Source organism: Paramormyrops kingsleyae, chromosome 17 (assembly GCF_048594095.1).
Source record: "Paramormyrops kingsleyae isolate MSU_618 chromosome 17, PKINGS_0.4, whole genome shotgun sequence".
NCBI classification, from domain to species: domain Eukaryota; kingdom Metazoa; phylum Chordata; class Actinopteri; order Osteoglossiformes; family Mormyridae; genus Paramormyrops; species Paramormyrops kingsleyae.
The window spans coordinates 26303566-26328623 of record NC_132813.1 but is presented as its reverse complement, the minus strand read 5'-3'; the positions used below and the strand labels follow the sequence as shown (position 1 = coordinate 26328623).

Below are 25058 nucleotides of genomic sequence, written 5' to 3'. Positions count from 1 at the left end.
TCACAGCACGTTTAAATAGATTTTATGTCGTGATGGCTGCACGAAAATTCGTGAGATCGGGTTGAATATACTGTATGGACAACTTTCATTTTTGACAAGAAAAAAAATCAAGGCGTGTGGAGTTGCAATAATGGGGAAAAACACAACAAACTTGAAACACAATGAAATGACCGGAATTTTTTTCCTTTAGTTATTGTTTGAAAAATTTGTGGTCGTGAACTGAACTATGTGTATAAATAAGCACAACTTGTTGTTTTGTCCTTGTGAGGATATTTTTTCAGTCCCCACGAGGTGAAACTGTATTTTATTGAAATCTGTGAAAGTTTGGTTAGTTATGGTTAAAGATATGGCTGAGTAAGGGTTAATGGGCCTCATTCACCAACCGTTCTTATGAACAAATTTGTTCTTAAATCCCACGTACGCACATTTTTTTTTTTTTACAAAGATTCTGACATTCACCAATGTTTTCTTATCTGAATTTGTTCTTAGCTAAGAACAGAATCTACGCATACTCAAGACCATTTGTATGTACATTTGAGTAATGATAGTTTGTTCAAAATAATCGGTTATTTTTGTTCATTCTACAGTTCATAAAATGATAGTATTTGAATAATTTTTAAAAGTAAAATATAAAAAATAATTTAAGTGTAAATTATTTTCATGGTAGTAACGCCGATCATGTGGATTATAAATAGGTCTGTTTCTGCGCATTGGCCTTGCTATCAAAATGGCATTTCTGTTACTTCTTGAAGAGCTTGCCAATCGTGCTCTGAAGGGAATGCATGTTTGAAGATCATTTAGATTTATTTGGCACACAGCATTCACAGAGAAGGTGATATCTTTCCATGTATCAGCTTTCTTGGGGGCTTTATATCCACTGGTTACGCTACTAAATAACATGTGTCTATTTGCATTTACCTCCTGTACAGTACAATCCAGTCATAACGGACTTCAAGGGACCTGGCAAAACAGTCCGTTATATCCAAAGTCCGTCATATCCAGAGTTGCTGTATGGCCAGAATACAACTACAGGACAGCATTTACTCATGCCACACCCAAGCAGAATCACTTGTGGTATAGATTATTATATTGTACATGTAGTAATCCAACTTTATCTCAGCAGATGTATGATTATTAATAATCCAGACTACGTATCTACGCTGGATGTAGAGCCTGCGTTGTCCGTTATAGCCGAACAAAGCTACAGCTAAAAGCGGCCCTGGGGACCAAATTGTTTGTCTGTTATAAGCGAAATTCTGTTATGTGCGAGTCCGCTATATCTGATGCTTTTTCTGCATGTTCTTAAAGGTGAATGGCCGGGACCAGCGGGCCTTGTCCATTATAGATATTCCGTTATAAGCGAGTCCACTATAACAGGATTTTACTGTATTAATACTTCCACTTCAGCATTACTGAAGTTTTTTTCCTCTTAGTGCCAAGCGGCTCTTCACCATTACTTGCACATGGCCCTACAGTCTCATGCCTTTTTATGGGAAATTGGAGGGTGTTTCCCTATGCTAATTAGGACAAACTACGTATGAAGGTTGTTCTTAACAAATTTTGTAGGAGCGAATTTAAGAGAATTCTTAAGAAAATATTGGTGAATGAGGCCCAATGTTGTCATAGTTGGGATTAGGGTTCTATATGTGGGATCCTTGAGAAACATTAGTTATTATTGCATAAAATATATATTTTTTTACTTCCATTAATTTTTCCTTTGTTTTATATTGTATAAAGGATAACTTCCGTTATCACAATTGATGTTTTACGAATCAAACCTGATCATGAAAAAAAAAATAGATGGAAGAAAACACCAGTCAGTCTCCTTTTTTTTATCAATTATTTGCAACATGATGCCACTGTAGCAGCACCCCACCCCAGAAATGGAAGTCGAAAATGTTTAGTCACTTTGAAGTCACGACTCATTCTCATAGTATTAGAACAAAAATGAAATGCAAAAAAAATCAATTAAACAAAACATGAAAATAGGACTGTGAGAAAAAAATCCCTAGCTGAGAGAAAAGATTGATAGTTATGACAAAATATATTTGTAATCAAGGGAAGGTGTCTGATAAGGTGATGAAAAGTCTAAAATTAAAGTTGCCTGGATCGTGGACCTGTTATTATATGTGGTCTTTCTCTGTGTCTCCATGTTTGCTGGCAATGGCTTCATACTAATCACACCATGTCCTGGATTTGTGTTTCTTGTTAGAAATGGAACATTCTGTGCTAAGATACCTGTCTGGCTTAATGTAGTTCAGAGGGCCAGGGAAATATGCATAGCAGAGCCAGCAGGCATTTCGACCCTGGTGAAGATTCCTTTGGAAGAAAACAGGATAGTCACTTGTCCTGATATTGAAGATTTCAGGCATCCGAACAGGAATTTCTCTGTCCAGTGGTTTCATGTGAGTTAAATGATTATAAATACATTTCTGTCAGCATTCTACATAAAGTATGATGCAAAATATAATTTCACTGATTTATTAATTAATGGTTAAAGCATAGTATTTCTGAAACGTCGTTTTTTTTCTACCTAGATAACAACATATAACAACCTTGCAGTGATTAATAAGTCTCTGGTTGTAATAACAATCCCTGTCAAAACTCTAATCCTGGTCTTTCATGCTAAAAGAAGCTACACTATATTGCCAAAAGTATTGGGACACCTGCCTTTACATGCACATGAACTTTAATGACATCCCATTCTTAATACACAGGCTTTAATATGGAGTTGCCCTACCCTTTGCAGCTATAACAGCTTAAACTCTTCTGGGAAGACTGTCCACAAGGTTTAGGAGTGTGTTTAGGGGAATTTTTGACCATTCTTCCAGAAGAGCATTTGTGAGGTCAGGCACTAATGTTGGACGAGAAGGCCTGGCTCTCTCTAATTCATCCCAAAGGTGTTCTATCGGGTTGAGGTCAGGGATCTGTGTAGGCCAGTCAAGTTCCTCTGCACCAGACTCACTCATCCATGTCCTTATGGACCTTGCTTTGTGCCATGGTGCGCAGTCATGTTGGAACAGAAAGGGGCCATCCCCAAATTGTTTGCACAAAGTTGGGAGCATGAAATTGTCCAAAATGGCTTTGAATGCTGCAGCATTGAGTTCCTTTCACTGGAACTAAGGGGTCAATCCCAACCCCTGAAAAACATTCTCACACCATAATCCCCCTTCACCAAACTTTACACTTGGCACAATGTCAGGCAAGTACAGTTATCCTGGCAACCGACCAAACTCACACTCATCCATTGGATTGCCAGACAGAGAAGGATGATTTGTCACTCCAGAGAACACGTCTCCACTGCTCTAGAGTCCAGTGGTGGCATGCTTTAGACCAGTGATTCTCAACTGGTGGGTGGCAACCCAAAAGTGGGTCGCAAACCCATTTTCAGTGGGTCGCGGGCCTTCGGGCAAAAAGAATGTTGAGAAAAAATTAGCAGAGTGTCGTCTGTTCACACTCTTTAACAGTAGGAGGTGCCCTGTAATGCAAGTTGAAAACCACCGTTTCACACCATAGAAGAAGACCTGCAATCTTTGTTTACATATGCTAACTGAGTATGGCAAAACGCAGGTACGACACAGAATATATTAGATATGGATTTTCTTATATTGATGACAAAGGAGCACAAAAACCTCAGTGTGTTTTGTGCAGGGAGGTGTTGGTATGTGAAAGCATGAAGCCGTCAAAACTGAAGCGACATTTAGAAAAAAAAAACACCATTCTCTCAAAGGTAAAGCTGTTCAGTAGTTCAGAAGACGACTTCAAGACCTGAGGACATCACAAAAGTGTCTTACTACTTCCTGCTCGAAGCAAGAACAGGCACTCCATGCATCTTACCTGGTAGCACATTGTATTTCGAAGTAAAAGAAGCCCCACATCATTGCAGAGGACCTCATCTTACCTGCCACTATGGACATGGTCAGAGAGATATTGGATCAATCCACAGTGGATAAACTAAAAAATATACGTCTGTTAAATGACACTATTGGTAGGCCAATTGAAGACATGTCAGATGACATCAAACAACAGAACCCCAGCTTGCATTAAGGCAAGTGGTCATTTTCCCTTACAAATGGACAAATCCACAGACATTAACAAAGCAATTTTACTCGTTTACGTGAGACGTGTTGGATGGGGACTTACAGGAACAATTTCTCTGCACAAGAGAACTCCCTACTACTGTGGTAGAAAAATTATAAATCAACCTATCTGATAACACAGAGAGGCACTTAGAATAAAAGTCTGGACCTCTTAGTTTGGTGAGTAAAGAAAATCTCTTTTATTCCAGCAAGTTCAGCAAAGCGCTCCCATCACACTCTGGCACTTGGTACCAAGTCACACCCAGCACACAGAGCAACCAGTAGATAAACCATAACTCCCAGGACTTCTAAGTCCTGATTGGTCACAAAACACCAACAAACTAAGCTGAAACGTATAACAAACACAATTCTCCTGCTCCATTGGTTCACCTTGGTAGCAAGGTAAAGTCCACCCATTATACGCAATTTACTGGAGACAGCCTCGGCTTCTAGACTCTACTTGAGATATGTATATAGATATTAAATATATGACATTGAATCACTGTTAATGATTGGGTGTTCCATTGATTAATGATTAACACATTGACGTATTGTCCCTGGATCACTGAAAATACATGGTTAACATATGATTAGTATGATTAACATGATGCGATCAATTGCGTAACATATATATTGACTACTACAACTACTTTATTAAGCTATAATTCTTTGTGCACCAGTTGGGGTGGCTTCGAGTCTCTTCCTGCAAGTGGTTTTTCCCCCACTTTGCTCCACTGTCTGCCTCTCCAAGGTCCGAGCTTCTGCGGAGCCAACTGCAGGCAGCTATCACAAAGCGAGGTCACACAGTATTCAAAACAATCTCTTCTTGCCTAAGGCCTAAAACATAACAGACCCAATATGCCTCCCCTCCCGGGCTTACTAATGTCCAATTTTACTTCCACACTACAACGACTGCAGAGGACATTTTCAGCTCTGTGGATTTGTATTTGAATTGAGTGGGCCTAAGCTGGGACATGTGCGTCAGTATCACAACTGATGCCGCTGCCTCCATGACAGGAAAAAACTCGGGGGTCGTGAGGAGAATACTTGAGATGCAACTTGGAACCATTGTTTTTACATCGGGAGGCCCTGGCAAAAAAGGATTTGGTACCAGTACTTCATGGAACATTAAAAGATATCATCCATCCATCCATCATCTGCCGCTTGTCCGGGGTTCGGGTCGCGGGGGTAGCAGCTTCAGTAGAGGCACCCAGACCTCCCTCTCCCCAGCTAACCCCACCAGCTCCTCGGGGGGGACACCGAGGCGTTCCCAGGCCAGCCGACAGATATAATCCCTCCAGCGAGTCCTGGGCCTGCCTCGGGGCCTCCTCCCTGTAGGACAGGCACGGAAAACCTCTCCGGGTAGCCGCCCAGGAGGCATCCGCACCAGATGTCCAAACCACCTCAACTGGCTCCTTTCGACGTGAAGAAGCAGCGGTTCTACTCCGAGGCCCTCCCGGATATCCGAACTTTTCACCCTATCCCTAAGGGAGAGCCCAGACACCCTGCGGAGAAACCTCATTTCGGCCACTTGTATTCGCGATCTCGTTCTTTCGGTCATTACTCATAGCTCATGACCATAGGTGAGGGTAGGGACAAAGATGGACCAATAGATCGAGAGCTTGGCTTTTTGGCTCAGTTCTTTCTTAGCCACGACAGACCGGTTAAGCGCCTGCAGAACTGCAGACGCCGCTCCGATCCGTCTATCCAGCTCCCGATCTCGCCTACCCTCACTCGTGAACAAGACCCCGAGATACTTAAACTCCTCCACTTGAGGCAGTACGTCTTCCCCAACCCGAAGAGGGCAAACCACCCGTTTCCGGCTGAGAACCATGGTCTCGGACTTGGAGGTGCTAATCCTCATCCCTGCTGCTTCGCACTCGGCTGCGAACCGCCCCAGTGCCTGCTGGAGATCCCCAGCAGATGAAGCCAACAGGACAACATCGTTTGCAAAAAGCAGCGAGGCAATCCTGAGGTCACCAAACTGGACACCCTCGACGCCTTGGCTACGCCATAAATATGATAAACAGGACCGATGACAAAGGGCAGCCCTGGCGGAGCCCAACACGCACCTGGAACACGTCCGACTTATTGCTGGCAATGCGGACCAAGCTTCTGCTCCGTTCGTACAGGGACCGGATCGCCCACAACAGTGGACCCCGGACCCCATACTCTCGAAGCACCCCCCACAGAGCACCTCGGGGAACCCGGTCATAAGCCTTTTCCAAATCCACAAAACATATGTAGACTGGATAGGCAAACTCCCAGGCCCCCTCCAGTACCCCTGCAAGGGTATAAAGCTGGTCCAGTGTTCCACGACCAGGACGAAAACCGCATTGTTCCTCCTGAATCCGAGATGCGACTATCGATCTCACCCTCCTCTGCAGTACCCTGGAATAGACCTTCCCAGGGAGGCTGAGAAGCGTGATCCCCCTGTAGTTGGAACACACCCTCCGGTCCCCTTTCTTAAATAAGGGGACCACCACCCCGGTCTGCCAATCCAGCGGCACTGTCCCTGACCTCCACGCACTGTTGAGAAGGCGTGTCAGCCACGACAGCCCCACAACATCTAGAGCCTTCAGGTACTCCGGGCGGATCTCGTTGTTTAACCGCCGCGGCCACCTCAGCCTCAGTGATGGGCAAGCCCCCCCCAGCACCCTCGGGCTCTGCGCCCTCAGATGTCTCAAAGGCAGTATGCGTAGATGTATCTGAGGCAGGGTTGAGGAGGTCCTCAAAGTATTCCTTCCACCTCCGGATGATGTCCCCAGGTGAGGTCAACAGCCCCCCCCCCTCACTATAAATAGTAGGAACCAGGAGCTGCTTCCCCCTCCTGATACTCCGTATGGTTTGCCAGAATCTTTTTGAGGCCGACCGAAAGTCACTTTCCATGGCCTCACCGAACTCCTCCCACGCCCGGGTTTTTGCTTCTGCGACCGCCCGAGCCGCGTTCCGCCTGGCCCGCCGGTACGCGTCAGCTGCCTCCGGAGACCCCCGGGCTAATAATTCCCGGTAAGCCTCCTTCTTCAGCCTCACGGCCCCCCTCACCTCTGGTGTCCACCATCGGGTACGGGGGTTACCGCCACGACAGGCACCGACCACCCTGCAGCCACAGCTCCGCACGGCCGCTTCCACAATGGAGGTCCGGAACAGTGTCCATTCGGACTCAATGTCCCCTACCTCCCCCGGCATGCAGTCGGAATTCTGCCGGAGGCACGAGTTAAAGCTCCAGCGAACAGGAGCCTCTGCCAGACGTTCCCAGCAGACCCTCACTATACGCTTGGGCCTACCAGGTCTGACCGGCTTCCTCCCCCGCCACCTGAGCCGACTCATCACCAGGTGGTGATCAGTTGACAGCTCTGCCCCTCTCTTTACCCGAGTGTCCAAGACGGAGGGCCGCAGATCAGTTGATACGATTATAAAATCGATCATCGACCTGTAGCCCCGGGCATGTTCGTACCATGTCCACTTATGGACACCCTTATGCTCGAACATGGTGTTCGTTATGGACAAACCATGCATTGCACAGAAGTCCAATAACTGAACACCACTCGGATTCAGATCAGGGAGGCCGTTCCTCCCAATCACCCCCTTCCAGGTCACACTGTCATTGCCCACATGAGCGTTGAAGTCCCCCAGCAAAACGATGGAATCCCCCCGCGGCACACCAAATAGTATACCGCTAAGGGAATCCAAGAAGGCCGGGTACTCCGAACTGACATTCGGCGCATAAGCGCAGATGACAGTTAGAGACCTATCCCCGACCCGAAGGCGCAGGGAAACAGCCCTCTCGTTCACCGGGGTAAACTCCGATGTTAATGCACCGAGCTGTGGGGCCACCAATAGCCCTACCCCAGCCCGGCGTCGCTCACCCGCCGCAACTCCAGAGTAAAAGAGCGTCCAGCCCCTCTCCAGGAGATTGGTTCCAGAACCCAAGCTATACGTTGAGGTGAGCCCGACTATATCTAGTCGATACCTCTCAACCTCACGCACAAGCTCAGGCTCCTTCCCCACCAGAGAGGTGACATTCCATGTCCCGAAAGCCAGTTTTGTCAGCCGGGGATCGGACCACCAGGGCCTCCCTTGGCCGCCACCCGATCCACAATGCACCGAACCCCTGACATTCCCCTTGCGGGTGGTGGGCCCACCTGGGGACAGTCCCGCGTGTCTCTTTCGGGCTGTGCCCGGCCGGGCCCCATGGGCCAAGGCGCTCGCCAACGGGCCCCTCCCCCAGGCCTGGCTCCAGGGTGGGGCCCCGGTGACCCTAGTCCGGGCGAGGGAAACGGGACTTTGATTTGTAACTTTTTCATGGGGTTTTTTCGGATTGCTCTTTGTCTGGCCCCTCCCCTGGGACCTTTTTGCCTTGGGAGACCCTACCCTATCATCCAAGTAAACATATTAACACAGTGCAAAGAACACCCGGTGTTTTCAGAAACTGTGCCAAGATCTTGGTAGTGAGCATGTACAGGTGTTGTATCATGCCGAGGTATGCTGGCTTTCGAGGGGAAAGGTACTGTCCCGTTTTTATGAACTACGAGCTGAAATCGCAGCTTTTCTTGCTCAGAACAACTCGCCTCTTGCCAACCTGTTTAGCAACAGTGTGTGGTTCGCACACGTTGCTTACCTTGCTGATGTGTTTCAACGATTAAACACGTTAAATGTGTCTGTGCAGGGGAGGGGGCACAACATTTTTGAACAGTATGACAAATTCAATGCTTTCAAAAAAAAGATCTCCTTGTCGATAAGTCATGTTTCTAAAAACTGCCTGGACATGTTCCCCAATGCCTGTCATGAGGGACAGCAACTGGATGTGGCAGGACAAAATGTAATGAAGAAAACGATCATGACACATCTGAATAAACTTCTAGAGCGGTTTAATGAGTACTTTCCCGAGAAACAGAGGGATGAGGGCTGGATACGCGACCCTTTTGGAATCAACATGGAAAGCATCACGTTGCCAAGCAACAAAGAGAGTCAGCGGGTGGAGCTATCATGTGACCGCACACTAAAAAAGAAATTCAACTCTCCTTTCTGTGAATTCTGTGATTCCATACAATGTTCTGAGCAAAGCTTTCACATTGTTCACAACCAGGAAGGAATACTATAAGTCTGTATTAAAAATCTATGCCATACTATTCTCCCATTTGGGTATCAAAATACTGAATGCAATAAAAAAAAAAACAGGACAGCAAGTCTTTCTGGTGTATTGAGAGCCATAGTATCTAGGGTAATATCAGCATACCATCATGAAGGATGGACCACATCCAACCAGAGTAATGATGGATGCAAGAGGAAGCTGTCTGAAAGGGATATCCGGGTACTATCCCGAATTGTATACAAAAAATATGAAAACCACAGCTGCCCAACTCACTGAATAATTAAATGAGCAAATCGACTTTCCTGTTTCTAATAAATCATTGTAGTCTAAAACCAGGTTTTTCAGTCTCTTTGTCCACTCCTTGTAAATCCTACTGAAATACAGCAGTCACAATAAAAACATAACTAGGAATTGTTATTGATTGCATCGCATATGTGTGTTTGGGGGAAATCGTATTCTGTTAATTCTATGATCAGTATTACTCATAGCCAGTGAAAGCACAAACTGCTGTGCTGCTTGGCAGAGTACTGAGAATAGTGATGGAGGAAACCAATGCAACAAGGGGGGTAAGATGCACGCAATCATATAATATACATATAATATGCACCTTCCATACTTATTCTGTAAAGTGAGTGAATGTGAATATTTGACCTTAATTTGTTTAATTTCTTGTGTATGACTTTTTTTTTTTTTAACAGAACTGTTACCCTCACCCAAACTGGCAAGGTGACCGTGGGATTGAAAATGACAAGCTGGTTATTCATGTGATGCGTGAGAACTACCAGGGAAACTACACTTGCATGGTGACCTACAAGTTCATGGGAAGAAATATGTCCTTCACAAGGGTGGTCACTGTTGAGCCTGTGTGTAAGAGCATACTGTAGCATTCCGCGATAAAAAAATCCTAATTCACAAAGGTCTTGTACTGTATTACCCCAAAAATCTTAAAAGCTGAAATACACATACCACTTAATTAGATACACCTGTTTGCTATACAAACTGCCTACTCAGCCAAACAGTGAATCCTGGGGATGGGGGGCTGGAGGATGTCAGTCCACTGCTGATCCAGTACAAGATGACTGTGAGAAGAGATTATTCAGAGATTATTCATTTATTCATCATAATTCAGTAAAGGGGAGAAAATACAGTATAAAGTGATTTTAACTGATGTTTCTGTCTTGTTCAGCTCCAAGTGGGCTTCCAAAGAATCCGGACATACAAACCCCCGATGAGCTGCATGTGTTTACTGTGAATTTAGGTTAGTAAGACAAGTATCATTCTCCACTGTTCACACAGATCCAAACAGATAATCTCCATACATTCATATGTTTTAAGCAACTGGTTACGTATTTTGAGAAGCCTATTTAGAAAGACATGCCTATCAATCCCAGGCATCTGCTAATACAACTCAAATTCATAATCCCTGGTCAGCGCGTTGGTGGAATAGCGAAAGTTACTGAACTGGATGGGTTGGTGACATTTTATGACCGCGAAATACACTCACCTAAAGGATTATTAGGAACACCATACTAATACGGTGTTTGACCCCCTTTCGCCTTCAGAACTGCCTTAATTCTACGTGGCATTGATTCAACAAGGTGCTGAAAGCATACTTTAGAAATGTTGGCCCATATTGATAGGATAGCATCTTGCAGTTGATGGAGATTTGTGGGATGCACATCCAGGGCACGAAGCTCCCGTTCCAACACATCCCAAAGATGCTCTATTGGGTTGAGATCTGGTGACTGTGGGGGCCATTTTAGTACAGTGAACTCATTGTCATGTTCAAGAAACCAATTTGAAATGATTCGAGCTTTGTGACATGGTGCATTATCCTGCTGGAAGTAGCCATCAGAGGATGGGTACATGGTGGTCATAAAGGGATGGACATGGTCAGAAACAATGCTCAGGTAGGCCGTGGCATTTAAACGATGCCCAATTGGCACTAAGGGGCCTAAAGTGTGCCAAGAAAACATCCCCCACACCATTACACCACCACCACCAGCCTGCACAGTGGTAACAAGGCATGATGGATCCATGTTCTCATTCTGTTTACGCCAAATTCTGACCATTTGAATGTCTCAACAGAAATCGAGACTCATCAGACCAGGCAACATTTTTCCAGTCTTCAACTGTCCAATTTTGGTGAGCTCGTGCAAATTGTAGCCTCTTTTTCCTATTTGTAGTGGAGATGAGTGGTACCCGGTGGGGTTTTCTGCTGTTGTAGCCCATCCGCCTCAAGGTTGTGCGTGTTGTGGCTTCACAAATGCTTTGCTGCATACCTCGGTTGTAACGAGTGGTTATTTCAGTCAAAGTTGCTCTTCTATCAGCTTGAATCAGTCGGCCCATTCTCCTCTGACCTCTAGCATCAACAAGGCATTTTCGCCCACAGGACTGCCGCATACTGGATGTTTTTCCCTTTGCACACCATTCTTTGTAAACCCTAGAAATGGTTGTGCGTGAAAATCCCAGTAACTGAGCAGATTGTGAAATACTCAGACCGGCCCGTCTGGCACCAACAACCATGCCACGCTCAAAATTGCTTAAATCACCTTTCTTTCCCATTCTGACATTCAGTTTGGAGTTCAGGAGATTGTCTTGACCAGGACCACACCCCTAAATGCATTGAAGCAACTGCCATGTGATTGGTTGATTAGATAATTGCATTAATGAGAAATTGAACAGGTGTTCCTAATAATCCTTTAGGTGAGTGTATGTGTTGCATACACCGATTCCTAATAAAAGTACACTATTATAGAACTACAAAGATGCAATTCCATGCTGTAAACTGGCTCCGGAGCTTCCCGCCATGTTGCGATGTTCTGAAGCGTCATGGAGTGGGCGTGCTCAGATGGTTAAAGGCGTGTTCACTCCAAATTCCAGCTGACCAAAGCAAAACAAATTAGAGAAGAAGAAGGAAAAAAATGATTTTATTCAACTTTTTTGATATTTCTAGAACATATTTTCATTCTGATACTTAATGATTTGCTTGCGGTTTTCAAAATTTTGATTAATACTTTTGGCACAAAATTAACTCCATAGATTTAGAAATTCCTAAAATTTCTGCTGAGGACCAAATTTTTTTGATTCCCCAATAACGAATCAGGAAATCATACATGCAATAAAATCAATGCAGAGTGGTAAAACACCAGGTCCAGACGGCTTCCATATAGAATTCTATAAGGTTTTTGCCACTAAATTAACATCTTTGCTGGGTCTATTGTTCCAGGAAATTATCACAACTAAGAAGCTGCCTGACACCATGTCACAAGCTGTGATATCTGTAATTCCTAAAAAGGACAAGGATCCACTTGATTGTGGTTCCTACCGCCCAATAAGCCATATATGAAGGTGTGGTACCTTCTGATTGGAAGCATGCCAACATAACGCCCATTTTCAAAAAAGGGGATAGAAGTAATTTGTCAAACTATAGGCCAATCAGTCTAACTTGTATAACTGGTAAAGTTATGGAGGCTATAATCAAAGAGAAAATGGTAGATTACCTGGACTCAAATAACATTTTGAGGGATAGCCAGCATGGATTTAGGAGAGGTAGATCCTGTTTAACAAATCTGTTGGAGTTTTTTGAGGAAGCTACTCAGGAAGTTGATGATAAGAAGGCCTATGATGTGATCTACTTAGATTTCCGAAAGGCTTTTGATGTTGTCCCCCACAAGAGGCTCTTACTTAAACTCAAAGCGACAGGTATTTTAGGAACTGTAGCAACCTGGATTGATAACTGGTTAACAGATAGGAAGCAGTGAGTAGTTATAAGAGGCACAATGTCACAGTGGGCCTGCGTTCATAGTGGGGAACCGCAGGGTTCAATTTTAGGACCACTATTGTTCCTAATTTACATAAATGATATAGACACCAATATATACAGTAAACTGGTGAAATTTGCAGATGACACCAAGGTGGGTGGTGTAGCAGATACTGAACTAGCAGCTCAGCAGCTACAGTGGGATCTTGATTTAATTAGTGACTGGGCCGATACCTGGCAGATGAAATTTAACATAGACAAATGTAAGGTACTCCATGTAGGGAGCAGAAATATAAAATACAGGTATTTTATGGGACCTACTGAAATAAAGGTAGCTGATTATGAGAAAGATCTTGGTGTGTATGTTGATGCTTCCATGTCTCATTCTCGCCAGTGCGGGGAAGCAATAATAAAGGCCAATAGGATGTTGGGGTATATCTCCAGGTGTGTGGAGTTTAAGTCAAGGGAGCTAATGCTAAGATTATACAATTCCTTGGTGAGACCTCACCTAGAATATTCTGTGCAGGTTTGGTCACCATATCTTAAAAAGGACATTGCGGCCTTAGAAAAGGTGCAGCGTAGGGCCACAAGAATGATTCCTGGTCTTAGAGGAATGTCATACAAGGAAAGGTTAGTTGAGCTAAATCTGTTCAGCCTCAAGCAAAGGAGACTGAGGGGGGACATGATCCAGGTCTATAAGAGTCTAACAGGTTTGGATGCTGTTCAACCGAATAGTTACTTAAGCATTAGTTCAAATACAAGAACTCGTGGCCATAGGTGGAAATTAGCGGGAGAACATTTCAAACTGGATTTAAGGAAGCACTTAAGCAAGCTGAATCATTGGGTTCCTTTAAATCAGAGCTAGATAAGATTTTAACAACTCTGAGCTATTAGTTAAGTTCTCCGCAAGCGAGCTCGATGGGCTGAATGGCCTCCTCTCGTTTGTATAGTTCTTATGTTCTTATGTTATGACTACAAAATTCTCACTAAAATCTTGTCCCAACGTCTTGAAAAGGTAATACCCCAAATAATCAACCCTGATTAGACGGGCTTTATACCGGGCAGGCAGTCATTTTATAATTTGCAGAGGCTCCTTAATATCTTGTATTCTGCTCGTTCCACCCTTGATCCTGAAGTTATACTATCTCTTGATGCCGAAAAGGCCTTTGACAGGGTGGAGTGGAACTATCTGTTTACAACTTTGGAAAAATTTGGCTTAGGACCATCTTTTATTACATGGGTTAAGATTCTGTATTCTTCTCCAAAAGCCTTGGTTCGTACAAACTTCAATTACTCAGAATACTTTTTGTTACATAGAGGCACAAGACAAGGCTGCTGTCTGTCCCATTTTTTGTTTAATTTAGTCATTGAACCTGTAGCCATAGCAATAAGGCAATCATCAAAGATTACAGAAATTACTAGGAATCTTAAGATGCATAAAATATCATTATATGCTGACGACGTACTTAGCTGACTTAGAATTCTGCAGCTATTTGGGAATTTTTCAGGGTATAAATAAAATTTTTCTAAAAGTCTGGTTTTCCTATAAATAGTCTAGCGATTAACATAGATTATAGCATTTTTCCATTTAAGTTAGAGTGCCGGTCATTTTCTTACTTGGGTATCAATTTCACACAAACATATAAAGATCTGTATGACTATAACTTCAAGGTATTATTGGAACGCACCAAGTCAGATTATAACAGATGGTCATTGCTTCCCCTTTCATTAGCGGGCCGAATTAATATTGTTAAAATGATAGTATTACCTCGCTTTTCATATGTACTTCAAGTGATTCCTGTCGTATGAAGAGGGCCTATTTGGAGTTACCTAAATCAGCAGGAGGGCAGGGTTTACCCAATTTTATGTATTACTACTGGTCTGCCAATCTTATTAAACTAAGCCATTGGATTTTGGCACATAAGTCAAGAGAAGGCCCGGCTTGGGTTACTATGGAACTAGAGTCATATCATTCTACATCTCCAATAACTTTTCTTAACAGTCCCCTACCTATTAACCTCAACCTCCAAAATTTAAACCGTGTTGTGAAAACAACCCTTAAAATATGGTTTCAGTTTAGAACATGAAACCATAGACATTTTGGCTTCACCCAAGCATATAGTTTTCTTTCACTAATTGATAACCATCTATTCCCACCTTCTCAGACACAGCTTTCAAAACTTGGCAGGACAACGGCTTATTTTTTATTTGGGATTTGCTTAGTGATGGTACTTTTGCTTCATTTGATACACTATGAAATAACCATAATATCCCAAAGACACATTTTTTTCGATATTTTTTCAAAGGCCCTTGGCTTTGCCATGAAATATTTTTCTTTCCCCCTTCAGACATCTGAATGTGAAATAGATTGTATTTTAGAAATAGATCCCTATGTAAAAGGTAGGATTTCAGTGATCTATAACATCATACAGAATATCAATATACCTTCATGGGATAAAACCAGATCAGCATGGGAACAAGATTTAAATGTTGAAATCAGTTGCAGAATCTGGCGACATATTATTAAGCAGATGCACACTTCTTCCTTCTGCCTTAGACACAACCTTATACAGTTCAAAGTAGTTCATCGCTTACATTTCACAAATGAAAGATTGGCTAGAATTTATCCTGGTACTGACGCAGGATGTCCCAGGTGTCAATACAGCCTAGCTTCAACCGGCCATATGTTTTGGTTTTGTCAGTCCTTAAAAAAATTTTGGGAACAGATTTTTCATTCTTTCTCGCACATATGCAACACTACAATAGTGCCCAATCCTTTTGTTGCTGTGTTTGGTGTGCTACCACAAAACAAACATTACTCCACCCTACAAGCGAGGGCTGTTGCCTTCTCTTCTCTGTTGGCATGAAGAATGATTCTTTTAATGTGGAAGTCCTCCAGACCCCCAACCTTTAAGTACTGGGTGAAAGCTGTGCTTGCTACACTGCCACTTGAAAAGTTGAGATATAGCTGAGGTAAATACAGGCAAAAGTTTCATGCAATCCCCCTTCATAGAATATGTTGAAATTGTACAACTCAAATTGAATATGGAGTTATTTCTATATTAGTATGACCGAGTATTGATTCAATTAATGTGATTATTTAAATGTATTTATTTATTTTTATTATTTTAAAAAAAATTTATTTTATAATTATTATTTATTGATTTTTAAAATATTTTTTTTACTTTGTTATTGTTAAGCCTGGGTCGGGGAGTTTTTTGTTCTTTCATTGTTGGTTGGTTAATTTTGTAAAAACTTAAAATAAAGTTTATTAAAAAAAAAAGACATGCCCGAATGGACAGAATCAATGGCAATGGTAATAACAATGTAATTTTACCAATGCTTGATTTATATGAGGAAACTGCATTAACATCCTTGATTCATGTTTGTTCCAAAAATAGTTTCTGATATAAGCATATCAGTTTCTATATCTATATCTATATCTATCTCTGTGGTCTTTTGTTTTTCCTTTTGATAAAAGCAGACTGTAAAGTTCACATGAACTGCTACACAGAAAATGAAAAACTTTTTCCAGGAATTCCGAAACCAGTAATTACAATAATTATCACTGTTATGATTACAGTGCAGCCACAGTAACATGACGTATTTAATAACAGTGACTCTTTGTGCAGGGTCGCTGGCTCAGCTGGCTTGCACTGTGTTCCTTCCCTACTTAAGTGAAGAGCAGTCAGAACCTCAGGTGTGGTGGGAAATTGACGGGCATAAAGTCAACCTACACGGCGACACCCGCATTACCAGCATGTCCAAGTAAGACTCACAGACTAGCTGAAAGTGAAAACTGGATCTTTTGTTGTAACTCTGAAATATAGACCTCTTTCTTTTTTTCTGTTCATTACCTCCCCTCCTTTATCACAGAGTTTTGATGATTGCACTAGGTGACAGAACAATAGAGACAACGCTACAGATTCAGTCTTTTAACTCCCAGGACCTGAAGAGGAAATACACTTGTAATGCTGCAAACAGTCGGGGCAATGTGAGCCGGAAGGCTGTCATCCAATATGAGGGTGAGACAAAGGAACACATATTAACACGAGAAAATCCATGAATATGCATATAGTAAAACCGTATTGTCATCAGTTTGTAGATTCAAGACTGAAAACACTGCACAACTTACAATATGTTCTGTGGTACAATTTTGGTTTTGTATTTGTTCCATGGTTACCACACTATCCTTTCTGGTTACTGTTGTTTGTATATGTTCTGTGTAAACATACTGACAGATATCTGATATCTCTGTACAGGACACCCACCCCACATAGAACTAGGATGTGGTCTAGGCATCCCCTTGTTCCTTGTAGTGGTGCTGTTTGGATTGTACCATTTGTATTGGCTGGAACTGCTACTGCTGTACCGTTCCTGCTTTAGATCAAATGAAGTATTAGGTAAGCTTTTCATACCTGGATTGTCGATTCCAGCTCAACTAACTTTCAGTTCCTTCTTCTGCTGCCTCATGCCTCCCTTTCTGTGCAGATGGGAAGGACTATGATGTCTATATTTCCTATGCGAGGAACAGTGAGGAGGAACAGTTTGTGCTACTGACTCTTCGTCGAGTCCTGGAGAATGAGCTTGGATATCGAGTGTGCATTTTTGACAGGGACAGCCTGCCTGGAGGCAGTAAGTGTGGGATGACAGTAGGGAATTATGTATGGGAATTACCATGGAATACCTGGAGGCAGTTGGTAGATTCCAGTATGAGATTATTATAAGTAAACTGATTTAGCAGTATCAAAATTATTACAAAGAGGGCCTGCTTTAACGGTTATACAGAATGTGTTTCAGTGAGTTTGTGTTGTCTTTTGAATTCTTTTCAACAGCCATCACAGATGAGACTCTGAGTTTTGTGAGCCGTAGTCGACGCATCATTGTAGTGCTGAGTCCACTCTATGTGCTGCGTGGCACACAGGCCTTGCTGGAACTGAAGGCTGGTCTGGACAGCATGGCCCAGGCTGGAGATCTCCGAGTTATCCTGGTCCAGTACCAGCCTATTTGTAGATCAAGCTGGGCCCAGGAACTGCGCCGAGCCCGTGTGGCATTAACATTGATCCAGTGGAAGGGGGAGAAATCTGCTGATCTCTCTTCACGCTTCTGGAAACAACTACAGGTAGAACTCCCAGTCAGGAGGATCAAAGACTCTGTAAATAGCAGTGAACTCCCATTATGCAGTAAACACAAATATATACACACATAGATGGAACAACAGCCTCACTGTATAGTACAGATGAAAAGCATGCACACTGATATCAACAGCATGTTCCCACAATAGCCCAAAAATTTAATTAAGCATCACTGGGATGCAATGTGATGTTCTTTTTTTGTTTCATACAGCATAAAGTACAGATATTTTACGGGTTGCTCAATACTTTATATGACAATATGGGTTTATGCTGTTTTTTTTTCTTTAATCCTTCAGTGAGTCCTTTTGGTGAGTTAGCCTTCACCAAAATACTGCTTGATATATTACATATTATGTTTGGCAAGCTGAGAGTAAATCAAAAATGTTATACAGGGGAGCCCCTTGTACAGCCCTTTACATTAAGTTTATAAACACAGCTTGCCATCAGATGCTTTTAAAAAGTTTATTATTACTTTTTGCAATATGAAAAAATTATTACTGCTAATACTGACTGTAGGCAGCAAGAGCCAAGTATATGTATCTTTTATGTAAAATGCACTGATCCCATAAATATGATTTTATGGTAGTTTTCTCCGTGCATGATTTCCTTGATGCAATCTCTGATTTTAATGGACCTTTAATACTACTTTAGTGTCTCGAACTTGGCTAACATGGGCAGCCAAACATGGAGAACAGCAGAAAAGTGGGAAATATAAGGGGCATGTGTTTGGACTAGAACTAGCAAGACAAGGGAAGGATATGCATACTCCACTCACATTTATTTGCAATGTGAAAAGAATACGAGATTATCAAATGCTTTTTAAAATGTTAATAAAAAAACATGAGTATAGGAGTGTAAGGAATGCCTAATTTTTTTTCTGGAGGACTGGATACGTGCTACTCATGTAGAGCGTAGCAGGAAGTTTCTTGAAGGGTGGTGTGCTTGCATGTTGCTCTGCTATTTGTTTGTGCATGTAAAATAGTGTGTCCAGAGTTATTTAACTCAGTTTAATTTGGTCTTAGTAAGTGGGTGTCTGCCCGGCTGTTTTACCGCTGTGCTGTTTGCTTTTTGTTATAAACAGTGCAGTCGGTGTGGTGAATGAACCAGAGCTCAGGTTGCTTTTATCTCTCTGCACACCTCTACACCAAACACTCGTGGAGGAACATGACGCTCCCTAGAAATAGGCAGTTACTCTTAAAGCTTTGCTTTGTCACCAGTCGGGGCTCAGAGGACATTTTCCACTCATCAGTAGCCTGCTTGCAAGAGGGTTCTTTTTGTGGTTTATCAGCCTCCCAAAAGCAACTGTACTTCTTTTAAATTATTGTTTATTTGGGAATATTTCCTTTGGTAAGTAAAGCCTTGCTTTTTAATGAAGCTTACCACTGAGCAGTCAGTTCAGGTATTATACGAGTTTTAAAAGATAATCTACTTATATTAAAATTATTCCTTAATTTTTTACCTGGCCTGGGAGTAAGAAACAGGGGACTTAAATTAGTTCAAAATGGGGCCAGCTCAGTGTTGTGTTGGCATGATGTTTGCCCTTCTGGATTATTGCAACCAGTTGGACTTCATTGACGAGTGATGTCAGTTGGGCCAAGGTCCGTGACCTTGAGGAGCAGCTGGCTCTCATCCAACAAAACACAGAGTTAAAAGGAGTAGTTAATATGCCTTTTAGGGGGATAGTGTGTATGGGACAAGTGGGGTGGGGGGAGACTGAAGAGCAGAGACAGAAAGAGAGAGCAGGGTTCTTGCAGGTTTCAGTAAGTTAAATTTAAGACCTTTTAAAGACCTTTTAAGACCATTATGAGTAAAATTTAAGACCAACACGATGCATTAGGCCACTTAAAATTTATAAATTGTTTTACATGACTCAAACTTCTAAAATATTGGTGAGTAGGGGATTTTATATTTTAAGCGAAAAGACGATCAGCAACAGAGATATACTAAAACTAGAAAATTAAACTTTAATTTGTCAGTATCTCAACATTTTAAACTCTCAACAGTTCAAACAATTACAAGAAAAGAGAAACCTTCAAAACAAATGCCTAGTCTAAGTGTTCAATGGTCTTGCCACAGAATGTCCCAATAAAAGCGACCTCCTGACAATAGCAAAACAACAGCACTTCCATTGTTTCAAACAATAGAAGTGCTGTTGTTTGACCTCAATGAGGGTCACTATTATTGGACCACCCTACAAGAGACTACTTGCTCACAGTCCACAGGATATCAGGATTTGGCACATTGACGATCTCTGACAGTTTTTGAGGTGGAAAAAACGGATTTTTTGAAAAATATAAAATATAAAAAAAATCGAGGCCGCACCAAAAAATTGAGGCGGGCGGCCATGTAAAATGTAAAATTTATTAATTTTAAGTGGCCTTACTAGAAACATTCGAATGATACCAGAAATTCTCATATTTTATGTCACTCATATCCTTAGCCTAACATCCACATATCATATGTGTTTACAAAGTGCATTTCAATAAGTTCACATGTGTTTAAAGCATGTGGGAGTGGTATTTTAAGGTTTAAACTATAAAAAAGTTTATGTATATTGTCTTTCTATATCGTGGATTTTCACCTATCGCTGATGGGTCTGGAACGTAACTTCCGCAATAGGCGGGGGATCCAGACCCATCAGCAATAGGTGAAAATCCGCGATATAGAAAGACCACATACATAAACTAGAATTGCAATTCTGTGTTATTAATAATCGTATATATCAGAACTGTAATACACCTTACATATGCCATGAGGTACCAAACTGTGTTTAATAAAACCTGGATGGGAAAAAAAAAAAAACATTGGACATCAGGAATCAAATGTTTATTTTTTTCAGATAAGAGATACCAGCCTAAAAAAACTAAAGAAAAGAAACCAATAAAAACATTGTGATATAATTTAAAACCTCTGTCTGATTTTTAGCTGTATGTTTACTGAGTCACGCCTTTCGGCAGAGAAGCAGCACAGTAGTGATGGCCAATTCGCGAACGAATCGTTCTTTTTAACTCGTTTTTTTTTAGTGAACGGGTTTAACCGATTCGTAAGTCTGAATAAAAAAACTGATCTTTGGCTATTCAACATCCAAAAGCATCCCCCGCAAGTTAGGATTTATTTTTCATGTTCCGTCTGCGCTTGTCTTATCACTTTCCCGTGAGGAAGCGTCATCACCGTGGACAGGTTGTATGTCAACGGACAACTTTACCGCGATCGAGATATTACCCACTGGCTATACTAGAGTAAAATAATTCGGGGGAAAAAAAAACAAAAAACAACGCTAACTTTCCCAAGGTATGTTTCCGTTAATACAATAACTGCTGGTCTCAAAGCATAGCCTGAGGTAAGATGTGCCCACGTCTTACTAGTGACTGCACCCCGCTTTTTCTCTTTCTCTTCTTTAATTTAACTGTTATTTTCTCTTCTCTTTTCTTCTTCTCTCTTCTCCGATATATAACGTATAACACCATGATTATGCATAAATGCTTCACACATAACGTACGCACACAAGCAGCACATAAACAGACCATACACATAGACACATCACACACATATGTATTTCACACGCACACAGAGGTACATAGGCACTCATGCGCACATATAAGCACAGGTGAGCATAGGCACGCGCATGCGCACGCACAGACACACACACCTAGCAAGCTCCTCACACCCGGCGAGTTAGTTTAAACATGAGCACAATAAGGTTTGTCACATGGAATGTACGTGGTCTCGGCTCCAGAGTAAAGAGGCTAAAAGTTCTTAATCACCTGAATGATTTACAAGCAGACATTGTCCTCCTACAAGAGACACATCTGTCCAAAACAGCAGCAGATGCACTCACCTCACCAAAGTTCCCTCATGTGTACTCTGCTGGATACAACTCAAAACAGAGAGGAGTGGCCATACTGATTAATAAAAAAATACACTTTACTACCATTAACACTATTACCGACCCAGAAGGTAGATTCATTATAGTAAACTTATCTATCCAAAACATGAACATATGTATCGCTAGTATATATGGCCCAAATGTTGACGACGACTCCTTTTTTCACACTCTTTTCACTGCCCTTTCTGATCATTCTGACACCACACTTCTTATAGGAGGGGACTTCAACCTGATTTTTAGCCCTGAAATTGATAGGTTTAGTAATGCAGGTAGCTATAGGAACTGGCAATCCCCAGAAATCCTGAAACAATATATGAGGGACCTTGGTCTATGTGATGCTTGGCGTTCTCATCATCCCACTCTTAGAGAATATACTTTTTTCTCGTCTGTACACCAATCATACTCCCGCCTAGACCACTTTCTAATCAGTAGCTCCAAAATGAGGGACACTTCAGTGGTTCAGATCCACCCTATCACTATCAGCGACCACCCCCAGTCTCCCTCACTCTGACTAACACAAAGGTTTGATAGAGGGTGGCCTCTATCAAAATGATGGTTCTACCCAAAATTAACTATTTGTTCTCAATGATCCCCTATAAACCCTCTTCTGCCTGGTTCAATTCATTAAATTCACACATTTCCAAATTTTTATGGCAGGATAAACCACCAAGAATTAGTATAAAAACCTTACAAAATACTAAACAATGCGGAGGTTTAGATTTGCCAAATTTTTACTACTACTTTCTTGCCAATAGATTACAATATGTTTTGAAATGGATTAATCCTAGCCCGCTAGACAGACTATGGCTAAATATAGAACAGGAGTTCTGTGATAATTTAGATATCTCCGATTTGCCATTTATCAGCTCTAGTATCAAACACCATAAATGTTTCCTAAGTATTAATATTAGAACATCTCTGACAGCCTGGTGGGACTTTCTTAAATTAAACAAATCCTCGCTAACCCCATGCCAACGAACGCCCATCTGGAACAATCCAGACATCCTTCTGAACAAGAAAGTGTTAAATTTCACTGTATGGAGGGATAAAGGCATACGGTATCTAGAGCATATTATCCAAAATGGACAATTTATTCCATTTGAAGAACTTGTCTCAGAGTACAATATTCAGAGAAGCAAGTTTCTAGAGTATCAGCAACTTAAATCTATAATAAGGGGTAAATACAGACATGATGAATTAAATCTACAATTACTTACAAAGGTAACCCAACTACTGAGAATCCATGCGCCTAAAACAATGTCAAAAATATATAGATCAGTGTCAGATTTAAACGACTCAATATCTCTTCCAACCTCAAAATGGGAAATTGATTTATCGATTAATATAGACCAGAACATCTGGACACAAATATGTTTAAATACTTTTAGAATGACCAAAAAACCCAATCTGCAACTCATACAATATAAGACTCTCCATAGAACACACTACACAGGACAAAGGATGTTCAAGATGGGCCTCATAGAATCCGACAACTGCCCTTACTGCACAAATAATACACCAGACAACTATATGCATGCTATGTGGGAATGCACAGCTGTTCACCTATTTTGGCAGAGGGTATGCAAAGACTTATCTACGTATTTAGGGTATAATATTCCGGCCTCCCCGAGATTATGCTTGCTAGGCGATGTAAGTAATATGGATCTGGAGGGTAGTGCAACACAAATGGTTCTCACCGCCTTGTGCATTGCCAAGAAAACTATTCTTGTGAATTGGAAATCAAAAAACAATCTGAGTATTAATCAGTACAAAGGTCTCTTGTTGGACCACATTAGTATGGAGCGAATGTCTGCTTCCTCCAAGAATCAATTGGCCAATTTCAACTCTGTCTGGTCCCCAATAATTGACTCCATCACTTAGTAGGTGTGTGGCGTCATGGCTTTGTTGTTCCTTGTGTCCCTTGAGTGTTGGGGGGGCTCTGGGGGGCGTGGGTGCCGGTGGCTCCGTGGGGCTGGGGGCCTGCGGTTCCTGGGCTGGGGGTTGTGGGTCGCTCGCCCCTGGGTTGGCGGGGTGGGGGGGCTGGGGGCGTCTACCCGGTGGGCGCGGGGGGGGGGGCCTGGCGGCCCGGCCTCGTGGGTGCGGGGCTTCGGGGGGCCCGCTTGTGGGGTGGGGGCCTCGTCCGTGCCGGGGGGGCCGGTCTCCCCCTGGGCGCCCCTTCCCATGTGGGACTGATTAGGGTGTCGCTCTGGGAGCCTCTGGGCATGCTGGCCTCTGGGGAGAGGGCACCGGGGCAGGGTACAGAGGGTACAGGTCCCAGGTCAGTCTGTCTGGCGAGTGTAGGTGTTTGTATGAGAGTGGCTCGTCAACGAGGCCTTTGCAGATGAGGCTCCGGATACCCCCCTTGGGTTGGGGCGGGGGTGCTGCGGCGGGGGGGGGGTAGCGCCCCCGTGGGCGTGTCCTGCTGGATGCCCGCTGCCCTGCTGCATTACCACCTTTTCCCCCACAGCCCCCTACAGCCCACACCCACCTACACCACACTCCATATAGGTACTGGGGGGTGATCAGCTAGTCACCCCCCATCTCTTTTAATTCCACTTTAGACACCACACCCACAACACCACACTGCATCACACAGAGGGAAGGGGGGGGGGGTGACTAGCCACTCACCCCCCTCTGTATTATTTTAATTGCACTTTAGACATACATTCATGTCACACCACTCTTTCACATAGGGCATTGGAGGGTGGGGGGAGTTGTGCAGGTCCTGGGTCGGCTGCTTTGGCAGCCCACAGCTGGACGGCGCGGCTCCCTTCCCCTCTATTTTAACTCCACTTTAGACATTGAGGGCCTGTGGGGGCTGGGGGGGGAGGCCCGCAGCTCTGGCTGGGGTGTCCATCCCCCACTTGAGTCCCCCCACATTTTAACTGCACCCTAGCTCCACACACACACCCATTCCCACTGACCAAGGGGGGTGGTGGGCGGACCGGGGGAGTTGGGGGATGGGGGGGGCGGTGGGTGTTGGCTGGCGGGCCCGGGTGCGGGGCGGCAGCGTCTGCAGGGGGTTGCCGGCCTTCGGCGGGGTGCCGCTAGCCTGCGACCTGGGGGGTAGGGGAACATCTTCTGGAGCCGACCACTGGAC

The 25058-nt window shown here is 43.1% G+C and overlaps 1 protein-coding gene across 6 annotated transcripts in view; it reads left to right on the top strand.

Annotated features, from left to right (window-relative positions):
* Positions 1–18930, top strand: part of il1rap (interleukin 1 receptor accessory protein) — a 95301-nt gene extending 76371 nt beyond the window's left edge. For 5 of the 6 annotated variants that reach the window (XM_072701028.1, XM_072701031.1, XM_072701032.1 and 2 more), the window contains 8 exons: positions 2213–2405; positions 9873–10041; positions 10361–10432; positions 16570–16705; positions 16814–16962; positions 17200–17340; positions 17429–17572; positions 17773–18930. In XM_072701028.1, the coding sequence (XP_072557129.1) occupies positions 2213–2405; positions 9873–10041; positions 10361–10432; positions 16570–16705; positions 16814–16962; positions 17200–17340; positions 17429–17572; positions 17773–18146 (1378 nt within the window). In that variant the 3' untranslated portion in view covers positions 18147–18930. The remainder of the gene's footprint in view (positions 1–2212; positions 2406–9872; positions 10042–10360; positions 10433–16569; positions 16706–16813; positions 16963–17199; positions 17341–17428; positions 17573–17772) is intronic. The other variant, XM_072701029.1, reaches the window with a different exon arrangement.
* The last annotated feature ends 6128 nt before the right edge of the window (positions 18931–25058 follow it).